This window comes from Anguilla rostrata, chromosome 9 (genome assembly GCF_018555375.3).
Source record: "Anguilla rostrata isolate EN2019 chromosome 9, ASM1855537v3, whole genome shotgun sequence".
In the NCBI taxonomy this organism is placed as follows: domain Eukaryota; kingdom Metazoa; phylum Chordata; class Actinopteri; order Anguilliformes; family Anguillidae; genus Anguilla; species Anguilla rostrata.
Window position 1 is genome coordinate 45,217,478 of NC_057941.1, and position 24,242 is coordinate 45,241,719.

At 51.8% G+C, this 24,242-nt stretch overlaps 1 protein-coding gene across 2 annotated transcripts in view; it reads right to left on the reverse strand.

Moving 5' to 3' along the window:
* Positions 1–883: 883 nt before the first annotated feature.
* Positions 884–24,242, reverse strand: part of LOC135263916 (huntingtin-interacting protein 1-like) — a 54,895-nt gene continuing 31,536 nt past the window's right edge. For both annotated transcript variants that reach the window (XM_064352392.1, XM_064352393.1), the window contains exons 8-31: positions 23,018–23,158; positions 21,952–22,009; positions 21,457–21,532; positions 21,026–21,169; positions 20,479–20,573; positions 20,298–20,370; positions 19,574–19,757; positions 18,022–18,110; positions 17,359–17,475; positions 17,026–17,127; positions 16,683–16,877; positions 16,280–16,427; positions 16,096–16,182; positions 15,569–15,676; positions 14,328–14,464; positions 12,472–12,582; positions 11,636–11,694; positions 11,083–11,176; positions 10,628–10,728; positions 9,226–9,331; positions 8,558–8,681; positions 7,485–7,546; positions 6,987–7,101; positions 884–5,589 (exon numbers count right to left, since the gene is read on the reverse strand). In XM_064352392.1, coding sequence (XP_064208462.1) covers positions 5,579–5,589; positions 6,987–7,101; positions 7,485–7,546; positions 8,558–8,681; positions 9,226–9,331; positions 10,628–10,728; positions 11,083–11,176; positions 11,636–11,694; positions 12,472–12,582; positions 14,328–14,464; positions 15,569–15,676; positions 16,096–16,182; positions 16,280–16,427; positions 16,683–16,877; positions 17,026–17,127; positions 17,359–17,475; positions 18,022–18,110; positions 19,574–19,757; positions 20,298–20,370; positions 20,479–20,573; positions 21,026–21,169; positions 21,457–21,532; positions 21,952–22,009; positions 23,018–23,158 — 2,537 coding nt within the window. In that variant the 3' untranslated portion in view covers positions 884–5,578. The remainder of the gene's footprint in view (positions 5,590–6,986; positions 7,102–7,484; positions 7,547–8,557; positions 8,682–9,225; positions 9,332–10,627; positions 10,729–11,082; positions 11,177–11,635; positions 11,695–12,471; positions 12,583–14,327; positions 14,465–15,568; positions 15,677–16,095; positions 16,183–16,279; positions 16,428–16,682; positions 16,878–17,025; positions 17,128–17,358; positions 17,476–18,021; positions 18,111–19,573; positions 19,758–20,297; positions 20,371–20,478; positions 20,574–21,025; positions 21,170–21,456; positions 21,533–21,951; positions 22,010–23,017; positions 23,159–24,242) is intronic.

A 24,242-nucleotide genomic window follows, 5' to 3' on the forward strand; every position in this document is an offset into this window, starting at 1 on the left:
AATTAGTTTTTAAGTCAAAGGGTTGAGAAGTTTATTACAAATCTTCCAGGCTTTATCAGAATCAACTGTAAAATACCACCAAATGCCCTGGCTTGACCATTCAATTCCATTTTCCTTATTGCCATGTTGCGCAATGACTTCCTGGAAGTCTTGTAATTCTTAAGCAGGGTAACAGCTAGCTGGTGACAATTCAGCGTCATCACATTACCACCCTTGACAGTCTCAACGTCTTAAGTGACAGCGTTCTGTGCTGCTTCACAAACACGTGGTCCCGTCTCGTCAAAGACCAGGCATCAGTTTACCACAATCTGATCTGGGAGCGATTGGTTTTCCTTACACAACGGCGTTACTCCGCGGGAATAACGTTGCAACGCTAATGCATTATTAAGAGAAAAGATGTCCTCTGTGAAGTAATTTGTTTTTAGAAGTTTTACCCCATGGAGATGCGTACATTTATGCAACAACCTGAGTAAATGAAAAACACTTCACAATAAATGAGACGTGTCCTTCCACCAACTATTACTATTGCTGATTCTTGAATAATGCCTTCAGGCCCAAACTTTGAAATAACCCAGCTGAAGGAAATGCTTGGCAGTGAACTGAACCCCATGACATTTCATCTTTTAGTTCAGGATTCCTTTTTGCTGGGAGTTTGAGAGGAGAAAACTGGGATTATTTTCATTTCAGTATTTCATCTGCAAGCACTGCTCCCCCTTGTGGGAGAACCGAGGCACTACAGGGCCGCAAAGACAGTCCTACGTGGACACGTCAATGTTAGACCGAGCACCAGTGTTTCCGCAAACACTTCCATGGCCAATATTCCATTGCACAGAATATTCCCAGGATCACATATTTCACCATTTCACAAAACAAACACCAGTCCTGCTTTTTTATTTTATTTATTCATGTCGATCGTTTTAATAAAAACAAAACATTTTTTTTTTAGTATATGGTACAAAGAGTTTTTTCTTTTAATTTTGTGATGTTTTATTAATGAAAGTTTTAATAAAGGATTTTCTCTTGTGTAAAGTGAGAGGCAGTCGATAGGCTGGCTGAGCTGGTGTGAGCACAGACATGCACCCAGGACACTCGGTTAATAAGATGCACATTGGGAAAAGAAAAAGAATCAACTGCGGCACGGAAGTGTGTTAAAAACCCAGTGTCACAACTTCACCTACAAAACTAAACCCAGTGTTACAACTTCACCTACTAACTAAAAACAGTGCTACAGGTCGCCGTGAACTGAAGAAAAACACGGATCAGTTTAATTAGGCCCAGGCGTGCACACACACTGCTACAGACTCTCCGCACGAACCAACCACCAAGCACACTATCCATACGCACGCACACACACTCTCACTAACACACACGCACACACACACACCGCTACAGACTCTCCGCACGAACCAAACACCAAGCGCACTATCCATACGCACGCACACACATTCTCACTAACACACACACACACACACACTGCAACAGACTCTCCACACGAACCAACCACCAAGCACACTATCCATACGCACGCACACACATTCTCACGAACACACACACACACACTGACTGACTGACACACACTCACTGTCTCTCACTCACTCACACTCACTCACACAAAAAAGAATACATACAGAAAAGCCTACTGGAACCACTTATCCAGTCCAAAAACTCACGGTTGTGTTGCTTTTCAGTCTGCATCAATCGCATGCTTATCTACAACTGCCCCAGACAAGTCACATGGACCAGCTAAACCAATCAAGAGAAGGCCGCACTCCTTGCTAGAGAGAGAACTGCATCAGGTCCAATGTCCGAGTGACAGAGAGAAAGGTACTGGTGGTGCTTTGTTTTGTGTTCTCAGAGAGTCGATGACTGTGGTACACCAGTCTACTGAACTGATCCGATGGGAAGGCCTCCAGACTTTGGGCGGTTGGTGCTTTTTTTCCACGTGCTTCCGTGTCACAGGCTAGGCCTAAGCCCCGCCTCCCGTGTCCTCCCTACGAAGGCCATTGGACCCCGCCGTGTGTTTGTGCTGACGGAGTGGACCAGTCACTGGCTGCCGGCACGAAACCATCCGTCCGCCTGCGGGGACGTGTGCAATAAAATTCATACAAAAGCACGGCGAGGTGATTCGCTTCCTTAAAAAAATCTGCACCCCTCTTCATGCCAGGACCCCGCCGTGTTCTGTCCACACAGGGGATCCCAACAAAGGACAACATCCCAGGCCTTGAATTCAAGCTCATCTTTATACCAGGTTATAAAAAGAAGAAGAAGAAAAAAAACCTGAATCACTCCACGCCCCGAACATGACGTCTTTTCAGCTTCTCAGCCAGCACCAGCACCACCGCCCAATCACCATCAAGGCTCCGGCTTCTCCCATCGCATTTTACTGGCCCGCCAATTTGGTTGGCTGGTTGGCTGATACAAGTTTGGTAGTAGAAAAAAAAATGCCTCAAATGCAACAACTGCATGTTATTATACAACTGACCCCCCGACGGGGCTTGTTTTGTAAAGGGTGTCCAACAGAGCTGTGAATTCCCGAAACGCCCAACACCACACGCTCTTCACATTTTAACAGTCGCGACCGTCGGCTTCCGGTGGTCCGGTTAAGAGTGCCCGTACAGGAAGAGTTCCGACTTTTCAAAAGCTTAAAACAGTATTATTTTTCTCTCTCTCTCTCTCTCTCTCTCCTCAAAGCATCTGACTTTCATACGCAGGCGTGAATGCAGCGAGACAGGCCAAGAAACGTTACCGCACTAGTGAAGCGTTCAAAGTGGCGCCCGGTAAAAACGGGCAGGGGTACGAGGGGGTCGCGTGTGGAAACGGGGACAGACACAGATCAACAACGAGCATTAACGTAATACTGAACATTTACAACGCTTACACTGAGCTGTATATGACACGTATAGAAATAACTAAAACTGAATAGCTACTTAAGGTACTAGTATCCAAATGACAAAGCAAAGACGGTAGACTAAAACGAGTAACATTTCAAATGATGATAGCAGCTAATAAAAGTGTATACTTCTAAAAGGCAAACAGAGCAACACCAGACTCTTGGGTCTGGCACAGTACGCTCAGTGATGCGTCTGCTAATGTCGAGCTCCTGTTTTCCACTGATATACGAAGACAAGACCCAACATGGGCCTCAACCCGTCTGATATTCGCAGGATATGAAACGTGCTGCCGTCTCTCCACCCGTTTCAGTTCCTGCCAGCCACACCTAACAGGAAGGATCACAAACATGCCGATACAACCGCCCATCTGCTTATACACGGAGACTGTCGACAACTGCTAATTCAGATACAGGCTACATATACTTACAGGCTTTATACACTGTGAATGCATATACGGTACTTGAAATTCTTTAGTATTCTGAATATTGCCTCTGAATAAATATTTCCGCAGACAAAATATTAACTTAATTACAATTTTAAGCCTTCAGTCTATTTGATTGTTCACCATTTATATTTGACAGAAAATGTTCCTTTTCATTTTTTTTGAGAGAACTACACTTCACAGGAAGACAGTCAGAAGCCGGGTGAAGTTGAGTTTCAGGCACAAGGGTCAAAATCTGAGAGAATAGCTAACGGTCGCTAGTGCACCTGCAGTACACTACTCAGCAAAGGTGAGCTAACGTCTGAAGAGTAAAAACACAATGCCGGATAATAGACTTTTCATACTGTAAAACATTATACATATATATATTTATATTTAAAGTTTCGATAGCTAATGCAGTTATGAGTGTAGTAATCAGATACAGTAAATAGCCTGCCAGCCAGACACTATTGTAACCGTGTGATACTGGTAATAGAGTTTAAAAACAACCTCATTCTGGGAAATCTGGGCTGAAACTCTCACAGTAGGTTTAGTGTACGGCCTGCTGGTCAGATAGATTGACACATACGTTTAACAATATGTGAAGCAGCTTGTAACTAAGGTACTGTTAATTAATTCAATAACCGCACAGTCAGTGACACCTCTGAGCTTCTGCTGCTGCCACAGCCAGTCAAGCACCAGAAGGTCATTCATGAAAAATCCATAAATAATGAAAGTGAAGAAAACCGTGTGTGGAAAAGAGTCAACACAAATAAAATCATTTTTAAACAAAATGAAACACTGTAACGCGCAGGTACTTGCAGCCATTTTGTGTGAAACCCCAGGGCTTTCTTGTGTGCTTTGTCTCGGCGGCAGTTTGAAAGCTTCACCAGCGCAACCGCAGGACTGGCCTGAGGAGCTACAAACACTCGCCTTGCTAAAAATTAAAATGGCGCCCAAGTAGGGTGCCGCCTTTAATCTGCCTATACAGGGACTCCCAGTCTGGCGACCGACCAATCACCTTCGGCTTCCGGGTTCCTCATCCACAGTCTCACGGCCATTGGATGATCTCACAACAGTCAGTCTCATCTGAGTCTCTGTCTGATATATGAATTCATATTGCGGATTCCGTTCTATGAGCCCCAGCGGTTGTACGGTGGGGCACTGGGGTCATGTGACACAGTATGTGAGTAGTTATCGCCTGCTGACTACTGACAGGTCGTCTGTTCAAAGCACACGTGTGACACGCCAAGGAACACGCAAGGACGACTCGGAGGGGGAGGGGGGGGGGTCGTGTGACCACGCCTCTATTCTCTTTAACGGTCTGTAACCACCACCCCCCCCCTTCACAACACAGTGAATGAGCGCTACCTCACAGTTTTGCGTTGTGATCACTACACAAGCCACGATGAAGTGTGCAATACGAGTGTAAAAAAAGAAAAGGGAAATATAAACCTCCCGTATGTCCGTGTGAAGACTGACCAGCAGGGGGCAGTCTGCTGTAGGCGGTGGGGGGGGGGGGCAGTCTGGGTTAAGAAAAGCGTGAGACAGGAGGTCACAGGTCAACCGGCTGAAAAAAAACAAAGAGTCTTGTGCTCTGTGTGAGAGTTTGGCGGGGGGAATATTCTGAGCTACTTTGAATCCTGGGAAGGAGGAGGAGCATGAAGGAAGAGGACACCGCCGGGGAAGGTGGGGGGTGGGGTTTCCTCCTAGCACCACACCGGCTGGTGAGGGGGCAGCGCTGCATCCTGGGAAGTTGAGGCCGTAGTGTTAAGCATGGGAGGGACCGAACGGCACGCAGTCGCTCAGTCTTTGAGGGGGAAGAGTCCTCAGGGGCATAACGGGCGCTCCGCAGGGTGGAAGAAGGGAAAGACGAAACCCAATAAATAATAGAAAGGTGGTGCCACGGTAAGGATGCAGTTCGCCGAACGTCCAGCGGGTGGGGCTAGAGGCAGTCCGTTCCTGGCGCTGTGACTTCTCTTCCGCCCCTGGCTCCGCGCTCTCACCGATCATTCCTTCAGACGTGGAAGCTTCTACAAGCCAGAGTGGCAGGATGGGGGGAGGGGGGAGTGGGGGGGGGGGTTGGAGCTTTATTTTAAAAAAAGAGCACCTTTTTATTTGGCTTGGAAGTTGATTAAAACGAGAGAAAACACTGGGCAGAAGACGGGGAAAAGGGAAGAGTGTAAAAACTGTAGAATGTTGCAGGTAGTGGAAGAAGAGTGTTGGTCTGAGGATGGCGGATGTGAGGGAGGGGCTGGCGTGGGCCTCAGCCTGAGCCTGAGAGAGAGAGAGAGAGAACACAGCGTGTCATACACTTACACAACAGTGCCATGTGTAATACCTTCCCTCCCTCCCTCCCTCCCTCCCTCTCCCCCTCTCCCCCTCTCCCCCTCCTTCCTTCCTTCCCTCTCCCTCTCCCACTCGCTCACTCACATCTCTGTAAAACCACATATTTGTGTTTACGGATGTGAAAAGCACTGAAATAATATTAATACAAGCATTGCTGGGTTCTATTTTTTCATCTCCATTTACCCAGGAGGTCATCTTGATCATCTTGTAAGGGGACTAGGGGAACAGTTTTTCCCCACAGACTTCCTCAATTGTTTTTAGTTTTTTATTTTTGACTCCCTCCCAAAAATGTCCATGGTGAGGGTGCGGTGAGACAACCTAATTGCAAATGGCACCGCTCAAAAAATAAAGACGCATTGATTTGATTGGTCGAATAGGCATGCGGTGAGCATGAAAGCTGCACAACCATTAGCGTTTAGCACTCTACCGCGCGGTTCGCTAGCGCAGAGCCCGGCGCTGTAGAAGTCCCTCTCTCCGCTCTGCATTTCAGTGCCTCCCACAGAAGCAGAAATGCCAAAGAGCCACGGCGCGTATTAATAGGAAAAAAAAAAGCATCTAGACGGGCGCGTGGGGGAAAACGCGGTCTGGAAATCCTTTTAGTGCGCGCAACCCCTGTCTGTGAGCTCAGTGTTGAGAACCGGCGTGAGGAGAGACAGTGGGCGGTAGCGTGGGACGGCCGCTCCGGTTTCAGCCAATGGGCACTTTGTCTCGGACAAAAAAAACGCTCACGCTGTACGGCACTAAACGAATCGATTCATCGCAAAAGTGCACTTAGTCAGGCAGTCTGAAATAAAGGACGGGTCATCAGGTGAAAGCTGAGGAGACTGAAAAGCGTTACAAATTAAATTTGAAAAAGTAAACGAATCATCCACAAGCTGGCATTGCCCGTGTCACTGATATCAGTCTGCAAAGCCCCGATCTGACATCATTAATCCCCCAGGACAGCAGACCGACAGCAGGTGAGTTTGTGTCAGCCAAGCCCTACCTGTCAGGAACACAGCCTTAACGTACCATGAGTCGGATCAGGGCTACGCTGACGTGAAGCAAGTCCACACAAGTTCCAGGGACGTGCTTTGCCAATAAACCAATGATTACATGTCAATTCTAATCTCGTAAAGGTGGGGCTTGTGGCTGGAGTGATGTAAGCAAGCCCTACCACAGGCATATAGCGCAATGCTAGCTAAAACCTGCGAGGACTGGACAGAAGTAAAACAGAAAAAACTAGCTTCCCCTTTGCTGATGGCTCTAGAGAGAAAGTGAAGCACGGGATGTGAGACTAGTGTGAGCCTGGTGTTCCGTGTTTGGGTGATCGGTGATCGACTCACCCTCCTCCTCCCCCCAGCCCTCGGCCACCCCGGCCAGCTCGTAGTGCTTCTTCCTCAGCTCCCCCAGACGCTCCCTCTCCTTCTGCAGCGAAGTCTCCAGCTCCAGCACGCGCACCTAGGACACGCACACACACACACACGCACACGCACACACGCACACACACGCGCACACACGCGCACACACACACACACACACGTATTTGTGTTAAACACGCATACACGGTTAGATCAGCACAATTATTAAAATTATACATTATATGTGTGTTGTGTGTTGGCCTCACACAAAACACAAATGAAGAAAACCTTTGAACCTGAAGCACATTTTTAATGCTCAGAATGAAGCTTCCATTAAATGAATGAGGTAAACCTGAAAGTAAAGGTAAACCTGTTCATTTCAGGCTAACTAAGACACAGACGGCCTGGTGAGGGCACATGAGATTGTCCTCGCACCATCGCCCACGGCAACAAACTCAGAGGCGGGTGGGCGTCGGCCCTCACCTGCGAGTCCATTTCCTGCCTCTTGATCTGCGTGAGGGTCTTGCTGGAGAAGTCCATGGTGTCTAACAGGGGACACAGTCAAAAGCCATGAGTCTCATGAAACGCATCATAAAACAGCTTCCAGACCCATCCTATCCGCAGCTGAACTGAGAACGCTACACAAGTCTTAAGGCTAATCCATACCTTGTTGCACGAAACTTTGCAACAAAACACGAAAAGTTTTGCATTTATACTTTAGCGAAGGCCTGCAGGGAAGGGTTCTGCTGTCTCTCTGACCGTTTGTTCACCTTTATAAACTGACCAATCACAGAGCGATAAAGTATGACCGTGTCCGTGACATGACATAAAATTACAGAGGTGTGTCCGACACTAAGAAAAACCACAGAGCGACACTTTATTCAGCTGAAAATACGTAACGCGGGCCTTTTAGGGCACAGAAAAGGAGGCAAAAAAGAAAAAAAAGTAAAAGGAGGGGGAAAATAAGCGGCATTCCACAGGGCTGAGGCAAGCGGACAGTGTGGCACTCGAGCAGCGTAGAGCTGCGCTCACACGCTAACATCAATAAATAAACAGGCAGCCCTTTGGCCATGAAAGGACACGCTGGCGCGACGGCGGCCGCTCGCATTCCACGGGAAAAAGAAAAAAAATACCGCCATTAGAGGCTCGGCCGGCTGCCCGCTCTCCTGTGACCCGCGTCCCGCCGCGGCCTGGCACAGAGGTGCCCTCGGGAAGGGGGGGGGGCATGACCAAACCGCCCTCCTCCCCCAAACCTGCTCCCAACCCCCCCTGGTGTAATTCTGGCCACTGGGTCCTGGTGAGAGCGGTCGTTTAAAATGCTCTCCCTGTAACTGCAGGGAGGACTGCGTCCAGCAGGGTGCTTTGTGTGCGCTGGGGGGGGGGGGATGAGCTTCCAGCAATGACCCCATTGGACGCTCAAAGTGACTGAACCGTGTGACGTCCAATCAGGCGCTAGTACTCAAGTTCACTCCCCAATAGCCACCCTGGCATATACTGTTGTGCCTTTAACATGGAAATAGGCCGGTCGCACGCAAAGGTAGAGGGAAGGCACTGACCTTTATCCTCGATCTGGGACTTGCCGGATTTGGTGGAGGCCACGACCCCCGCGGTGGCCTGGGTGACGCCCCGGGACGCCTGCTGCAGGCGGGCCAGGTTGGAGCTGTCCTTGTCCGCTTTCACCTGAAGGAGGGGGCGCGAGAGTCCTGGTTAAAACCCCACGCCACAACCCACAACATACGCTTACCTTACAGCTGCTGGCAGTTCTGCTCTTCCGCCACAAGGTGTCACTGTTCTCACTTTGTTCTCGCAGCACTCTGCCCTTTGTTTATCCTTGACAGCGAGCTGGTGCCGGTTTCACGCCAGTTAGAAAGACGGCCGGCTGTGTTTCAAACACAGACCTGTACCTGTGCCTCAGAACTCTGACACTAAGACGGGCTATCGAGCTCAGTGGTCTTGCTTGTGACTACTGCAGGTCTGGCTAGTGTCCTCTCTATGTTATAACAGAAATTGTTGGTATGGTTACATACAGTGTGCACATTTTATGAAATGACAATTACACCAATTACTATCTCACCAGAGATGGTGTATGACGTGATTCTAAGCATGCGTGCACTTTTGAGTGCTTGTGCACGTACGCGTGTCTGTGCACGTACGCGTGTTCCTGTGCGTTTGTGTGTGTATGCATGTGTCTGTCCGTGTGTGTGTGTGCGCGCGCATAGTTTACCTTGGAGGCGGCCACCAGCTGTGCGGTGCTGGCTGCGATCTCGTGGGAGCACACCATCAGCTCCTCAAACTTCCCCTCGCCCTGCACCACCAGGTCGGCCGCGTCCCTGCCAGGACCGGACACGGTCACTCACCGAGCGGTCAAACAGCCTGACCACTCACCACTCACAATGACCGCTGAGTCATAGCAACACACCCATAGCAACGTGTCCTGGAACAGGTGAAGGTTCCCAATCCAACCACATGCACAACCTCCCAATGACATTCTAAGGATCAATTGTAAGATTCTCAGGGATTGTTTTTTGCTGCGATAGGCAAGGTCACAGAAATGTGGGCTACTTAGCAGATTGAGTATTGATCAGCGTAGAACGCAGCGCTTTCAAAATGACATTTTAAGGGCACATACTACTGGGTGCTCACGGTAGCACATACCCAGTGACAAACCACTTCTGTTATAGGGAATATAACGCACAAACCAGTGAGATATGTATATTAATGTACAAGCAAGCCAATCTGTAAGAAGTGTCAGTATGCTAACACTGCAAGTGACATCAAGCGAGCAGGAAAAGCACATTGCTTGTGTAAGAAAAGGAAGTGACTTCATATCACTATGTGGGCGGTTTTTAAGGGCAGCGTGATTTCCGCTCGCCTTTCAACGACATTCGAGAATAAAAATAGGATGAAAAGAGGACTCCAAGAGGTCGGGACGACAGGCGTCCCGTCATGTGTCATTACAGCTGTCCCGCTTCCTACACTTTCGGTTAATTCCCTTGACCAATCAAACTTCTATTAGCCGACAGCTAATGAAACCACACAGAGACGCCCGCGCGCTCCGCCTGGCCCCCCTGACGCGGCTCGCTAACGGAGTCGTTACAGGCCGGAAGACTTCTCGCCAGCGGAGGTCATGTACCGCCAAACTACCCCCGCAGTTAAAAGATACGGGTTTATAAATAATCGGGGGCCGCTGGCGGTCGGGCTTGGCCCCGGGCCCCTGGGGATGCGGGCGGGACGGCGGACGCTCCCGGCCCCTGATAAGGCCGTAAACCGGACCGGCGCTCCCGTGGGGGTTTCCCTGGAAACGGAGCCCGATAAGCTCTCGACCCGGGAGAGCCACGCCCACCGGGCCCGAGCAGAGGCTTCGCCGGGCCTTTTAACGCTTTCCTGACACCGCGCGGCACACCTGGTAAAACACACCGTTAATGGAGACTATGGATCCACGCTTTAGTAGACCCGTATCTGCTAATCGGCTATATTGGGCCTGGGAGGATACTGGTGCTCAGTGGATTTGCATTGACTGTGACTGGGCAGGCACTGTGACTGGGCTCGTGAGTAAGGGTGAAATGGAGGAGGTCATGTGACCTGTGGGTGTAAAGGCACTGGGACCTGGAGGCTAGGGGACTTACACCAGCATGGTGGCCCCCCACCCCACCGCCTTGGAGGCCGAGATCAGTCCCTCTGTCCAGCGCGAGTTCTTGGCGTAGAACTCCCTCATCGACGCTGCCCCCTGGTGGCCAAAGGAAGAAGGCGGTGATCAGAATAGAGGGGTACTGAGGTCTGTTAACCTACCCACTTCACTCTCAAGCGCCTAAAAATCCCCATTAAACCACCGTAAGACCCCAAAACCCAGCTCCCACGACCCAGTCTGATCCCAAGCATGGTTTTCATAGCACCTCTTTAGTTTACCAAAACAATACCGTGTGTAAGACATATCCACATATTATGTTGTCTCATTAGATTTTGTAATTAAGCAGTACAAATTCTGAGATGAAAGGTCCTGTGTGACTCCGATGCATTATTATTATTATAACAGACTGACTCCCTTTTCATCCACAGCCCTGCTGCAGAAGTCGTGACTCACCCTTCCGCTCTCCACAATGTCCCGCTGCAGGTCCTTAGACGACAGCACCAGCACTTTGATGGCCTGCATGAGGTCCGTGCAGGAGGCCAGGATCCTGAAAGCAGACCCAGAGGGAGGTGAGTCTCCCCAGGCCACGGCTTTAACTCCAGTCCCAGGCTTCATGAGGCCTAAGCTTAGCGTCGGCGCCATTTAAGTGGAAGGTGAAATTACACACACACACCGCATCACAAGCCACCATAACTGGCAGCTGAGATGTGTCAGCATAAAAAGCTAAAAAACAAGGTAAGCACTTTTGTCACTGAGGAAAGTTTAAATGTTTGTGCCGTTTATAGCATCGAGCGCATGTTTATTGCGAACTAAACGACACCAGAGATGCAGTTATCTCGGCGCTCTCCGGTGGAGTTGTTAGCGCACCGTTTCCGAACAGGCGGGGGGGGTTGGGGGTGATAGACGGAGGAAACCGAAATGCGGACAGACGGCGGGAGTCAGCAGGAAGGGGGGCGGAGGGATGGGTTGGGGGGATGATGATTTTTTTTTTTTTTTTTTAACGGACCTTTCGTTGACCTCCATCTTCACCCCTGTGTCGACAGCTCGGGACTTGCTCAGCATTTCCTGTTGAGAGAGCGAGGGAGAGAGAGGAAGTGCTGGCTGTGGGGCGGGGGTTCTTCCTGTTCTGGGACAGGGAGACCTGCCCTCACGGTGTCAGCGTTTCGGAGCTGCTTCCCCTGTAAAGACTGCCCTGATGAATGGGGACTGTGCGGCTCTCCTTCACGGGGGGGAGGCTCTTCCAGAGGAACATAAATCTCCATAATCACACAAGCAAGTGCCATTAAAAGAGCTAAAATATGCCCCGTAATCCAACGAGCTCTGCAACTGCCTTCCCGCTTATACTCCACTGCCTATCCAATGGAGCACAGATTCACTCGTGCACACACACAATCACACACACACACACACTCACACGCACTCGCACACACACACACACACACACTCACATGCACTCGCACTCGCACACACACACACACACACACTCACACTCACTCACACTCACACTCACACTCACATCACACTCACACTCACACACACACACACACACACACACACACACACACACACACACACACACACTCACACTCTCACGCTCACGCTCACACGCTCACACACTCTCACACACACACACTCACACACTCACACACACACACACACACGCTCACACACACACACACACACACGCTCACACACACACTCTCACACACTCACACGCTCACACTCACTCTCACACGCTCACACTCACACTCACACTCACACTCACACTCACACTCACACACACTCACAGACACAGACAGACTCACACACACTCACACACTCACACACACACACACACTCTACCTCAATGCGAGCGGAGGCGGACTCCACCGCGGCGGAGGTGGCGGCCATCTCCTGCTCCACCAGATCTCCCAGCTCCCCCTGCTGCAGCTCCAGACCGCGCGGCCGCAGTTTCTGCAGACACGGGAGAGGAGAGAGGTCAGTGCCTAAAACACGACTGACATGGGACAAAACCTTAAAGTATGGTCAGTGCCTAACACACAATACTGACAAAGAACAAAGCCAAGAAACATGGTCAGTGCCTAAGGCACACACTATTGACACAGAACAGAACCACAAAGCATGGTCAGTGCCTCTCCCACTACTGACACAGAACAGAACCACAAAGCATGGTCAGTGCCTCTCCCACTACTGACACAGAAGAAAGCCGCAAAGCATGGTCAGTGCCTCACACACACTACTGACACAAACCCAAACTGCAAAGCATGGTCAGTGCCTCACACACACTACTGACACAAACCCAAACTGCAAAGCATGTTCAGTGCCTCACACACATTATTGACAGAACAAAACTGCAGAGCACGGTCAGTACCCAAACACACACTGCTGACACAGAGCAAAGCATGGGCGCTCCACTACCCCTTGCTCAAGTACAAAGAAACAGGCAACAACTTTTCAACGATGAGTCAGGAATTATCACCTGCTCATTGTTAAGCACCTGTTGGCATAACGCTGGATATCTGCGCAGCGCTCAAAACAGACAAACACTCACGCAAACATCTTACAGGTCTCATCTCCTCAGAAAAAGGTTTCCCGCTGCAATATATTTCAGCTTTTCTTTATGGTTTAAAGGAATAAAGGAAGTTATGAATCCCTGTCTGAAGGACTGTCTGACACCAGTCTGTAGAGCCAGGCTTTCCTTTCCAAAGTTAAGGCGCTGAAATAATAAAGCCAAGAAATACTTCTACCGTCACTTTTTCTTTTTTGATCTTTTCCCCCTTTAATTCTTTTTCTACACAACCTGAAGTGCCCTATCGTGTTCACACTGCAGTTCTGAAAGCCACCTCCAATGAAAAGCCCATCCTCTCCTCCAAAGCATGCTGTAGATATCGATTCCCATCAGAGTGCAGTTACATAAGTATTCGTTTTAAGTGAAGTTCATAAATCTTAGCCTTAATAGAAATACACCCCATGGCTAGTTACTGGGCTAAATACTGCCATTTATTTCAGAAAATAAAATCAAAATTAGCAAAAAAACAAGACTAGCTTAAGTTGAAAAACAAAGTTATTCTTTGTTCTTTGAGTTGTTCTTTGAGATACTCAGTGTTCCTGGTGAGAAACACCAACATGTCCATTTTGGCTGCTTTCAGTAGAAACTGCTGTGGTGTAGTAGAGGATATTAGCCCACTTATATTCCACCACCCACACTGACTGTATTCATGCAGAATTCAGAACAATGCAGTGGAGCCAGTATCCAAAGTACTGTTTCAGAACCACACTGACCCATATGACCCAACACCTACACGATCCCAGTGGTCACATTTCAGAACCACACTGACCCATATGACCCAACACCTACACGATCCCAGTGGTCACATTTCAGAACCACACTGACCCATATGACCCAACACCTGCACAATCCCAGTGGTCACATGGCCGGTCCACTCATGGCGGACGTGGGCGGGTCCACTCATGGCGGACGTGGGCGGGTCCACTCACGGCGGACGTGGGCGGGTCCACTCATGGCGGACGTGGGCGGGTCCACTCATGGCGGACGTGGGCGGGTCCACTCATGGCGGACGTGGGCGGGTCCACTCACGGCGGACGTGGGCGGGTCCACGCATGGCGGACGTGGGCGGGTCCACGCATGGCGGACGTGGGCGGGTCCACGCATGGTGGACGTGGGCGGGTTCACTCACCTCGGCCGTGGCCTTGACGCAGCCCAGGGCGGCCCTCAGCTTGGCGCTGTCGGCGGCCCCCAGGGTCTCCTGGTCCTTCAGGTGCCCCAGCAGCGCCAGGGCCTCCGCGCCACAGGACCTCACATCCGCCGCCAGCGCTGCCAACACACCCCCAGCAGAGTGTGAGTGCCAACGGTGCCAGCTCCCATCCTCCATACGTACACACACACATACGTACACACATGCATATGCATACATACACACACAGGCACACACGCATACACATATATATACACACATATGCACACACTTTCAACCACACACGCACGGACACACATGTATATACTATAGACTTGCATGCACGCACACATAACATCGAAGCATGACATTTACACACAAATAAACCTGCGATTTGTACTACTACACTGGCCACTGATCACCCTTTGGCTCCAGTCCTGCCTGACTCTGAGCCCTGATTGGCTGCGTTCCCCTGACCGGGTCCCGACACAGCCCGCCCCCCCTGGCTGCTGCAGCCCCACTGGTGGACCGGATTACTAATCCCCTCGTTTGTAAGGGATGAATCACCGCCGTCTGACACCCGTTTGGCAGGTGCAAACGGTTTCCCACGGTAACACAAGCGCTCAAATCTGCCCAGCTGGAGCCGTTAGGCTGCAGAGCGGGGACGTCGAACCCTCACTGATACACATCCTCACAGGCTACAGGACGCAGATCAGCTCACGTGTGTTACCATTATCTCACCAGGTCACATGACTGGTGTTCGTTTCCGGTGCGATGCATCTACCGCCACTGGGTCGATAATAGAAACGCCCTGCGGAAGAGCTAAGACTGAACCTCGACTCGCTTACAAAAGCAGACCCGATGGGAATGTACAACAGGGCTGAATTGAAAATTTAAAAAAGGGTATTTGAGGGGGGTTGTGGTATTTTTGGGGGGTGTACAGGCCGTTTATGGTGTTTGAGGGGGGTTTGTGGTATTTGTGGGGAGCGTAGGGGGGTTTAGGGTGTGTGAGGGGGTTTGGGGTATTTGAGGAGAGTGCAGGGGTTTAGGGTGTTTGAGGTATTTGAGGAGAGTGTAGGGGGTTTAGGGTGTGTGAGGGGGGTTTGGGGTATTTGAGGAGAGTGCAGGGGGGTTTAGGGTGTTTGAGGGGGTCTGTGGTATTTGAGGAGAGTGCAGGGGGGTTTAGGGTGTGTGAGGGGGGTTTGTGGTATTTGAGGCAGGGGGTGTAAGGGGTGGGTACTCACACTCGGCCTGGTCCACGGGCACCATGTGGGTGGTGGCGCTGCCCTGCACGATGGTGTCGCTCACCAGGTGGGCAAAGCGGGCGACCGAGCGCAGCATCTCTGACACGTCTGCAGGGGAGAGGCAGCGGTTAGCGTCTGCGGTTAGCGTCCGCGATTAGCGTCTGCATTATCAACAACAGCCTGTACGCTGGAGCTGAACTAAACAGCAATGAATGAATGCAAAGCGAAACGCACAACTACTAATGCAGTCATTATGAAGAGACTCTAATTGAGAGCAACTTACAAATATAGTAAAAAAGTTTTGATGAAAAAGCATTTCCGCATCTGTGTAGAGGTGTGTGTGTGAGTGTGTGTGCGTGTGTGTGTATTTGTGGGTATTAAGATAAGCCACAGGAAATGAACTCAGACCATAGCCTTACAAGCTGTTTCCATTTCTAGACTAGACCTGTGTGAAGAGCGGTAATATTGCCCCAGCGCTAATGTGCTGTTAATGCATTTTGCCCCTCACACACGCTAACGACACTGACCTGTGCTGTCAGACAGGTAGCCGTCCCTGGCCGTCTGCAGCCTGTCCACACACTCCAGAGCCGACTCACACCTGGCCACCAGGTAATCTGCAGGAGGGGGGGGGGCAGGGCATCAGCACTGTCACTCAAAGCACAGGAGAGAGGAACAGGGTGGTGTTCAGTGATTTTGGGGGGGGTGACTGACCTGCTGAGCTAGTGCAGCTGATGTGCGCTGGGTCCTCCAGGCAGGACAGGGCGTCCTGCACAATCCGCTCCGCCTCCTCCAGCGCCCCCTGCAGGGCGGCCCAGCGCGACGACACCAGCTGGCTCTCCAGGGCCTGCTCGCGGCTCTCCTGAAACACACACGCGCATAACCAAGCATGAACACACAGACACACACACACACACACACACACGTATGTACACACAGGCACGCACACATCACAGCTTTGTTAACACTAGTATTTCCTACTACACTGTCACACACAAATACAAAACTCAAAATACAATTTTCTCAAGAACACACAACACGGACACACACATACGTACGCACGTGCACACACACACACACACACACACACACACACACACACACACACTCTCTTCACCTTCTCGTTGAGCTGGTTCTGTAGGGACTCGGCCACCTTCACCCCGCTCTCTCTCTCGCTGGCCAGGCTGCCCTGCACTCGCTCCAGCTCCGCCCCCAGCCCCGTTAGCTCCGCCTCCTTCTGCGACACCGTCTCGGCCAGCCCCGCCCTCTCCTCCTCCAGCGCCGAGAGGCGGGACTTGAGCTCCTCGTTCGACTGACGGCGGAAGAGAGGGAGAGCGTGCGGGAGTTAGCCTATCGCACGCGACCGCACTCACAACCACTCTGATCACTTTGATAGGGGGGCAGGTTCGTGGTGGGAGGGGTCAGGTTTGTGGTAGGAGGGGTCAGGCCAGTGAGGTCACCTGCTGTGAGGAGGTCATGGTGTCCCTCAGCCTGTCCAGCTCATCCCTGCTGCTCTGGAGCTCCCCCTGCAGGGCCTGCAGCTGCTCTGTCTGAGCCTTCTCCTGCAGGGAGAGAGGAGGCACCACAGAGACCAGCACACAGTCAACATACATGTGCAGAGTCAATACGCACTTAGGCATGTATGCATATGCACACACACACACACACACCTGCAAACACACATGCACGCATGCCCACACACACACACACATACACACATACAGTGAACACACACACACACACACCTGCAAACACACACACACACACACACACAGTGGGGCTGAGTCCCTCACCTGTTTCTGGGCGTCCTCTGAAGCGGCCTTCACCTTCTCCTGCATCTCCCGCCTCACACTCTCCACCTCGTCCTGTGCTGCCCGTGCCACTGTCATCTGCCGAGTCACCTCCGCGTTCTGCAGCGCACACACACACACACGCACACACACACACACACACACACACACACACACACAGGACACACACCGCACGACCACACACAGACCACACGACACAAGCCAAACCAACACACAGACCACACACACAAAAAACACACATACACACACACTAGACACACATACACATACAATACATAGGAACACACACACACACACACCACACATAAAAAACAAACACAAATGTTTTAGGGAGGATAGAGGAGTGCTGTATTACTCTTGAGTCGGGATTTGGGGGGGTTGGGGGTGTGTGGCAGTGAGGTGGGATTTGGGGGGTCGGGGGGGTGTGGCAGTGTACTATTCTGAGGTGGGATTTGGGGGGGTTAGAGTATTTTACAGAGAAGTTTTGTGGGGTCTGGGACTGCATACTACTCTGAGTTGGGATTTGGAGGGGGTCAGGGGCAGTGTACTACTCCCAGGTGGGGTTTGGGGGGGATTAGAGGGGGGGTTTAGGGACTCCCTTAGACGGCTGGGGCGGGGATTACAGGCCCCAGAGGCCACGCCCACCTTCCTCAGCAGGTCGGCGTGACTCTGCACCAGCGCCGTGTACTTCTCCTTCAGCTTGGTGTAGCGCTGCTCGTTGGCCTGGGCTTTCCCTGCAAACACACAGATCCCACCCGTCAGTCACCGCCGCTGCCATGGAAACGCACTGCCTTTTCCCTCCCGCAGAGAGCCCGCCCTCTAGAACGTTCCCTCTGTGTTTCCGCCAGGCATCAGTCTTTCACACACACTCTCTGCAGAGCCACTGTACGCCTGGACCGTTAAGTACTGAGGTGTTTCTCAGCTGGCCCACAATGCTTTGCACCGTCCGCACTATGTTATAAATTTAATTGAAAGGCTTCCAAGAATTTCTCCCGGTATTGCACAGTAATGCCTTTCTTTCTGAAGACGAAGATGATAACAGCTAACGCCAATTTTAGGTTTAAACTCCAATGCTGTTTATGCGGTTTGGTTTTGTCCTAAATTGTTCTGTTTTTTCTCAGGACAACTATGATTACAAGCTATCCCCTCAATTTCGTTTGACTGCATCTTTGGCCTTTTGTGAACTCAACCAACATGCTTTTTATTTCTTTCTGAATGTGTAAGAGTACACTGGGGACACAGCTGTCTCTGATTGTACTTTCTGATGTGAAGGAACACACGTATGCCCAAGCAAACATGCTTCCACACACATGCACACCCGCACGCGCACACGCATGCACACACACACACACGCACACAGTCAAGGCCATTAACCCAGAAAGAGCGATGACGAAAGACAAAGACCTGTTCCTGATGCAAAGGTCAGAACAGCCTGGATATCTGATTCTCATAAAACCTGCACATTTTCCTCCCGGTGACATCGGCTGATGTCGAGCTGGGCTGCGTGTGGCAACGAGCCAGAGCTCCACATGTGTGTTAGATAACCGTATCGCCGACGGCGACCAGCCGGACATTTCACAGAGTCCCTCTGTACTCCAGTCTAAGAACACGCAGGGAGTCTATGAACAGGTGGCTGGATGCATATTAAAAATGTCCGCTGGAGTTCAGACACGACCGCAGTGCCAGTTTAATGGACTCGAGCGATGAAGGCGAGGAGCTGTGGTCTATATTCACGGGTACGGCTGAGGCTGGGCTGTGATTGAGCGCTGACTCTGCGGCCTCCTCGTCATCATCAGGTGGCAGGGTAATCAGGGCTACTCGCTGACAGTATCACTGTGAGTCTGTGTGGTGCGTGGAGGGTGTAGGGTGTGTTGTGTGTTATCGTGCAGCTTGCGGGGCTGTGCATGTGGCTGTTCAGGTGTGTGTTTGAGCATTGCAGGCGCCTCATATGAGGTCTGTGGTGCGTGTGCAGGCAATATCGTAGTGTTTTTAATGACAGGGCTCACGTGCATTGAATAACATTTTGGCATTAAGCAGGCACTCTCATCCATACTGATGTATTCATCTCACATTACCGTAAGATGGGGAGGGGCACTGGTGGGGGTTTGTGATTGGCTGAACGTATAACGTGCAGAGAAACGGATAGGGCGGCCCGGGGACTGGCCAATGGGGGCGGGCGCAGGGGGCGGGGCCTCACTCTCGATCTCGGTCAGGCTGCGCTGCTCCTTCTCGGTGTCCTCCTTCACGCGGCGCAGGTCCTCCAGCTCCGCCCGCAGGAACTCGCTCTCGCCCAGCGCCTGCTGCTTCAGGTGGCTCTGCTCCGCCAGCTCCGCCTCCAGCTCGCTGACACGCCCCCGCAGCGCCTGGCACAGCCGCGTGCTCTGAGCGGGAGAGGGGGGCTGGGTCAGAACCCCACACGCGTCCTTACCGACTCCGCCTACTGCGCACCTCACTGACCCCCTATTACCCCCCCGGACTCATTTCGTTTTTATTTTGACATTTATTGAGCATTTTCTCATTTTCAAATACAGATCGAGCGCATTACAATATTAGTGCTGTAAAAACCCACCCTCCCCTCCCCTGAACAGCTTGTGCTGCACAAAGTAAACTGCGTGGTGTAGACACAGTATGCTAATGCCTGGGTTCATTTTCAAACACTGAGAAAATACACATATTTATTTATATGCTAACTGAAAGACACCTGTTCTACAAAGTACTGGTGGCAGTTTCAAAGGAACACCAAACTGACTCAGCACTCTCTGAAGGAAGTACAGGAAGCATATTTGGAACCTGAAGGGCTTTGTAAACACATGACTGGTGGAGGAAGGATGAAGTGATTCACTTCCTGGTCACATGGACCTAGGAGACTGAGTCAACCCCAAGCCCCCCCCCTGCCCCCCCAACACCTCTCCCCTCCTCACCTCTGCCCTGAAAGACTCCAGCTCCTCCTTCAGTTCCTTCAGTTCCCGAGTGAGCTGCTCGATCAGACGCTCCCTAAGAAAGGGGGGTTATCAGAAACAAGAAATCAGTGACTCTAAACAAACAAATCGGCAGCAAAACAAGCGCTCTGTCCGAACTCAGAGGGGGGCTTCAGTGGCTCACTTGTCGTCCTTGCACATGCCGTTCTGGCTGTTGAAGTTGAAAGGGTCCGAGGCGGCGGACGTGCCGAAGACGTCGTCGAACCTGTTCTCCACGCTCTGCAGGGGGGCCCAGAAGATCAGAGTCCGAGTTTTATTCGCCAAAATGGAACGGTGCGGGGGGGGGGGGCGTAAACACATCTAACCACTAAAGGGCGAAACGCTGGTGAAATATGAAAACACTCCTGCAGATCCCTTCAATATTCAACTAAAACACGCTATTAACAAAAACTCTCCTATGAGGGAAGAATTATGTTCTGAATATTGACAAAAATGTTTTTCAAGCCAATTGCCAGGAATTGCCACCATGATGTAAAACACTTTGAGCCTTTGAAGAGTAGGGTTATTGGAAGGCTTTTTTTCAAAGTTCTCTCAGTGTTCTAGAACATTCTATTACCAGCAGAGACTGTGACATCAGCATTGGAATGTTCAGTTAAGAACACTCCAGTCACACACTTGTGACCTCAGACCGTAAAGGGTCAGATGATCATCAGACCCGGGAGCGGCCGTACCGGGTGGGCCGGGATGTCGGTGTCCACCAGGTCCTCGGTCTCCACCACGTGCTCGCTCTCCGGGGACGAGCTCTCCAGGGGGATGACCACCACCGGGCTGATGTGCTCCGACAGGGCCGACGCCCGCAGGAAGTTCGGGGGGTTCTGTGGAAGGGAGGCGAGGTGAGGCGGCTCGAGAGTTAGAAACACCAGTCGTCTCCTGCTGTGAGGCTGTAGTGACCACCGCAGATTTAATCTGTGGGTAACCGCTCTAATTGGCTTGACAAATTGGACCAAACTGCACCTCTGTTTCCTGGGCATCCGAATTGGTCTCTTGTCAACCATTTGTTGGTCAACGACTCAATCATATAAGGTGTCTATTCGGTGGAATAGGGTAACTATATATATATATATTTTTTTGTGGGGGGGTATGAGACACAGCAGGGCTTCACCTCAGGCAGCTGTGGGATCTGAATCAGCCTCTTGAAATACTGCAGGTTGCTGGAGCGGTAGAAGAGAGACTTCAGCCTGGAGCATAGGGCAGAGAGAGAGAGAGAGAGAAAGGGAGAGGGAAAGAGGGAGGGAGATGGAGAGAGAGAGAGAGGAGATGGAGAGAGAGAGAGAAGGAGAGGGAGAGGGAGATGGAGAGAGGAGAGAGAGAGATTTGGATACGTGAGAGAGAGAGACAGTGTCTCCGTCCCACAGGCTGTTATACATCACCTGTTGTTAGTGCCAATTTGAAATATTAATGAGATTACTGGCAGGGCAGGCCCGCAGAGCAGTATTTAACTGACGGTTATTAATGGCGGCAGCAGAGTGCTTTCTGAGGGAGCCGGCCAAAGTGCAGCCACCATCTGCGTGACTGACAGCTAAACAAGCCCCGCCCCCGCCAAGCCCCACCCCCCCCACCCCCCCCAGTCCCGCGTGTTCCCCTCAGGTGAACGCACTTCTTAAACTGCTCCTGGAAGCGGTCCCTGTGTCCCTGGAGAGTTTCAGCTGGGAGGCCTGTGGGACGGACAGACAGACAAGCAGAGAATGAACCACGGACACAGCCGTGACTAGGCTGGAGGAAACTCGTCCCCCCCCCCTCCTCCCCCCCCCTCATGAAACCATGACTCCGGCATAGTGCGCGATGGGGAAGTTCCCGAGAGGCTGTGTGTGGGCGGGGTCTAAATCAACCGTCTCGACAGAAGCTGACCGTAAACATTGACTCACCGGCAATAGGAGGGAGAGATAATGAGCCAGAGACGCTCAAAATACATTTTCAGTAGTGCGTAACGCGGGCACCGTGTGCAGATCGGCCTGAAACGCGCTCCGTCAGCGTCTACGCGACCTGCGCTGCCCGCGGGGCTGCTAATGTGATTACAGCCACAGAGCGCGCGTAACAGAGCCGCAATGGAGCCGCAATGGAGCCATAATGGAGCCGGGGGCCCGGCTGCTGAAATATTAACAGCAAACGTGTGGGAGTCAAGTGCTGCTTCAACAGCAGCTTGGAGGTGTAGTCGTACGGGGGGGGGGGGGGGGGGGGGTGGGGGGGGGTTGAGGACTCACAGGAGTGCAGTTTGAACAGCAGCTTGACGGTGCAGTCGTATGGGGGGGGTGTTGCGGGTGGAGGGGGGGTGGTTGGGGTGGGGGGGGTTGCAGGTGGAGTGGGGGTGTAGGGGCGTAAGGGGGGGTGGTTGGGGGACTCACAGGAGTGCAGTTTGAACAGCAGCTTGACGGTGTAGTCGTATGGGGGGGTGGTTGGCGGGGGGTGAGGGGGGGTGGTTGGGGTGGGGGGTGTGCAGGTGGAGTGGGGGTGTAGGGGCGTAAGGGGGTGGGGGGTGGTTGGGGGACTCACAGGAGTGCAGTTTGAACAGCAGCTTGACGGTGGCAGTGTATGGTGGAGGGTGGTTGTTGCGGTGGAGGGGTAGGGAGGGGGTGGTTGGGGTGGGGTTGGGGGTGTGCGATGGTGTGGAGGGTGGTGGGTGTTCAGGGAGTGGGGTAAGGCGTGGGGGTGGTTGGGGGACTCACAGGAGTGCAGTTTGAACAGCAGCTTGACGGTGTAGTCGTACAGGTGGCTGCAGTCCAGGATGACCTGGATCAGAGGGGCCAGGCGGCACTGTCCTGCTGCCGTCACCGAGACTGAGCGCGACATGTCCAGAGAGCTGAACACTGCGGGGACACACACACACACTCACACACACACAGACACGCATGTGCACACACACACACTCAACATACGCACACACACACACACACGCACACACACACACACACAGCACGCACACACACAGCGCACAGCACACACACACACACACACACACCACACACACACACACCACACACACACACACACACACGCACAGCGCACAGGCACACACACACACACACACACACACACACACACACACACACACACACACACGCACGACACACGCACGCACACACACACCACACACAGACACACACACACACACACACACACACACACACACACACACACACACACACACAGACACACAGACACACACACCAACACACACACACGACACACGACGCGCACCGCACGCACAGCACACCACACGCACGCACAGCACACGCGACACACACACACGCACACACACCACGACACACGCACGCACACACACACGCACACGCACGCACGCGCGTACACACACACGCACACACGCACGCACGCACACACACACACACACACACACACACACACACACACTAGACACACGCACACGCAAGCACGCACGCACACACACACACACACACACACACACGCACGCGCGTACACACGCAGACACACACACACACACACACACACACAGACACGCAACACACACACACACACACACATACATGCATACACACAGACGCACGCACAAGCACACACACACAGGTAATGATTAGATTATAAACTACACAAATGCTCACATGCATCCATCTGATTCCACAGAGACAACATGAGAAACACTGACACTTCCTGTGCTTAGAGGGGTAACGTCCTGTTACCAGGGAAATTCGATAGCCCTCTGTGGATGAGCACCTTCTATATCCTTTCTGAGTTAATGCGTTACACATCAGTGAGCTGAAAAAGTAAGGTCATCAAATAATCGTTTTGCACCCTAAATTAAAACGTTATTTGGCGAAGGAATTTAAATCTCATGGGGAAAGTTTAGCCCTGAAAACAGAAACACATGATCGCTTTTGTCTGGACGTACTGGGAATTCACGAAACAGATGGCCGA